This window comes from Numida meleagris, chromosome 26, assembly GCF_002078875.1.
Source record: "Numida meleagris isolate 19003 breed g44 Domestic line chromosome 26, NumMel1.0, whole genome shotgun sequence".
NCBI lineage: Eukaryota > Metazoa > Chordata > Aves > Galliformes > Numididae > Numida > Numida meleagris.
In genome coordinates, this window is record NC_034434.1 from 3105551 (window position 1) to 3108363 (window position 2813).

At 64.6% G+C, this 2813-nt stretch overlaps 1 protein-coding gene across 1 annotated transcript in view; it reads right to left on the reverse strand.

Moving 5' to 3' along the window:
- Window positions 319–2813, reverse strand: part of CDK5RAP3 (CDK5 regulatory subunit associated protein 3) — a gene marked incomplete in the record, with an annotated part of 3055 nt that continues 560 nt past the window's right edge. The window contains 11 exon segments of the mRNA XM_021377872.1: window positions 319–507; window positions 584–755; window positions 851–1056; window positions 1142–1230; window positions 1317–1389; window positions 1484–1606; window positions 1711–1855; window positions 1966–2102; window positions 2255–2433; window positions 2548–2596; window positions 2665–2765. Coding sequence (XP_021233547.1) covers window positions 442–507; window positions 584–755; window positions 851–1056; window positions 1142–1230; window positions 1317–1389; window positions 1484–1606; window positions 1711–1855; window positions 1966–2102; window positions 2255–2433; window positions 2548–2596; window positions 2665–2765 — 1340 coding nt within the window.

Consider the following 2813-nt stretch of genomic DNA (forward strand, 5'->3'; position numbering starts at 1 on the left):
GGGGCTGGGGGCAGAGGGTCGTGGTGGTGATTAATGGGGACCATCGCTCACTGTCCATGGGGGTGCGTGGCCCCCCCGCCCCACCCCGCCGTAACGAGCGGGAGGAATAATGAGCGGTGTCACTCCACTTTTCATCGTGATGGAAAGTCATTACCGGAGTCACCGCTGGCGACAACGAGCCATGAATCAACCGCTCTGCTATGAAATTAAAATCGAATTGCCCACCCTCGCCCCCACCTCCCAGCTCTGGGCGGGTCACCCCTGGGCTGGGGGCTCCTCCCAGCACTGAGCCCCTGCATGGATGCAGCACAACGGATGTGTGGGGAACAGCCGCAGCTTTATTCAGCAGCGCCCAGCCACAGGCTGAACCCACGTCACCATGGTGGGTGGGTGGGCAGGGGGAAAGCCAGGGGGCAGCAGGACCCCATCGGAGGTTCCAGCTCACACTGAGACCCCCATCAGGTGCACGGGGCGCCCGCCGTAGCGCTTGGAGATGTCAGCTTCGATCTGCAAGAGAAAGCCCAAGGTGAGGGGAGGGCGTGCAGCAGGGGAGGGGCCAGGGCAGCCCTGCTTGGACCCTCACCAGCTGCTGCAGCTCCCGGGTCCTCTCCTGCAGGCGGTCCAGCTTGGGTTCCAGCACACCCTGCTCCGTCAGAGCCTCATGCCGCTTCCGGCTCAGCGCCTCCCCCTTGGCCAGCAGCAGCTCTGCTTGGTTCAGTTTCTGCTGCAGCATCTCGCTCACACGGCCCACGTATCTGCTCAGGGAGAGCGGCCCCTGCATCACCCCCAGGGTCCTCCCCGTCTGCCCTCCCCAGCCCTCCAGTTCCCCAGGTTTTCCCGGTGAGGCAACCTGGGGGAGGCGAGGATGATGAAGAGGTGCTGCATGCGGCGGGTGCTCAGCTGGTCCAACAGGGCCCGGGTGCTGGCCAGCAGAGTGCCCACGCGGGCGCTGGTCTGGCCCTGCAGCACGGCGGGGGCCAGCTGGAACTGGCTGGCAGCCAGGACGTCAGCCTCCTCCTCCATCTCCACCAGGCGCTGCGCCAGGAACAGCTCCAGCTGTGGGGACACGGACGCTGTGATGGGGACGGCCAGCACCAACCTTACATGGGGAGGGTGCCTGAGCCGCCCCAGCGCTGCTCACCTCCATGAGCTCATCGATGAATTGGTTCCGTGTCGCAGCATTCTCCAGCAGCGTCAGGGAATCGGAGCCACGGGCAACAGCCTCGGGTTCTGGGGGATGGAGGGGGTGAGCAGGGAAGGGAACTCTGTGGTCTCTGCACACTGGAACCCGCCTGTCCCCTTGTGACCATGCTCACCCTCAGAGCCATCTTCCAGTACAGTAATCTGCGCCCCGTTGCTTTCACCGTCGCCCCAGTCAATGTCATTGTCCTGCAGTGAAAGAAAGGATGGCTGGTGATCGCAGGGCACCTGCAACACCCCCAGGCATGGGGTCAGGCACCAGGAGCAGGCGGCCAGTGCTCACCTGAGGGCTGGGCTCCACCACGATGCCCCAGTCGATCTCATTGTCCTGGGCTTCCCCACCTGCAGCAGCGTTGTCTGCGTCTCCTCCCCCAGTTGGCTCCAGTGTGAAGTCTCCCCAGTCGATCTGCAGCGAGAAGGGCAGAGAAGGGATCTCTGAGACCTGAAGGACACAGGCTCCCTTCCAGCTGCAGCAAAAACTCACAGCCCCCAGGCACTGCAGCACCGTACCGTGTCCTCCTTTGGCTGCTCCGGCATCACCTGCACCTCCGGCCGCTCCACCCTCACTGGCTCGAACCCTGTCCTCCACTCGTACACAGTCGTGTTGCCTTTGCTCCCCACGTACCGCAGCATGGGCACCACAAGCCCCGCTGAGCTGCCAAGCACCACAGGGACATCAGCAGCAGGTGGAGAGGCTGCGATGTCCCACTCCCCACCAGGGTGCTGCTGGGAGACCCCCAGGGGTGTCAGTGCCCCCACACCCACCTCTGGCACACAAACTCCACGCAGGCCTGGTACAGCTCGATGGCTTCAGAAAGAGCACCAACTCCCGCCCCAACCTCCGAAAGCAGCGAGGGCAGGTCCTGCACCAAGGCCAGCAGCTCCTGGCGCACATTGCTCCCCTGCAAACAGAGCAAGGACACGTCGGGGCGGGGAGACACACGGCCAAAATTCCTTCCGGACTGCTTACAGAGCTGGTCAGGGGGCTGTGGGGTCACCCTCCCCGTACAAAGGGACACGGGGTCCAATAACAGCACCAGGGCCTGGGACTCACCGTGATGCCATACTGCTTGCAGGAGGTGTAGAAGCGCTCCCGCAGTTCAGCAGCCGCCAGCTGGCACTCCTCCTCGCGGCGGGCCAGGTCCTGCTGGGCCTGCTGGCAGCGGGCGATCTGCTTGCGCAGCGCGGGGACCTCGTAAGTGACGTTGCGCACCAGGAGGGCAGCGAGCTCGGCTGTGGGGTGGAGTGAGGGGCAGGGGGCCATGAGGAGCTGCCACGGTCCCCTACGGCCCCCAGTGCCCCAGGGCACTGCATCCTGCCCCCTCCCTGGGCACCCCGCAGCCGTACCCAGGTAGGTGTTGTCCTTCTCATAGAGGGCCACGATCTCCTGCCAGTCCTGCAGAGGGAGGAAGCAGAGGGTGGGGAGGGCAGAGGCACGGGGCACCCGCACCCATCCCCACTCACCTTCATGCGCTGGGACGAATACCGCCCAAAGAGGTTCTTGGTGGAGGCCTCGGTGCCCTTGAGGATGTCCACGATGCGGAGGCAGTGCGAGTAGTGAATAGCTGTGAGGAGAAAAGGGGGGAACAGCGCTGTCACGGGGCTGAACGGGA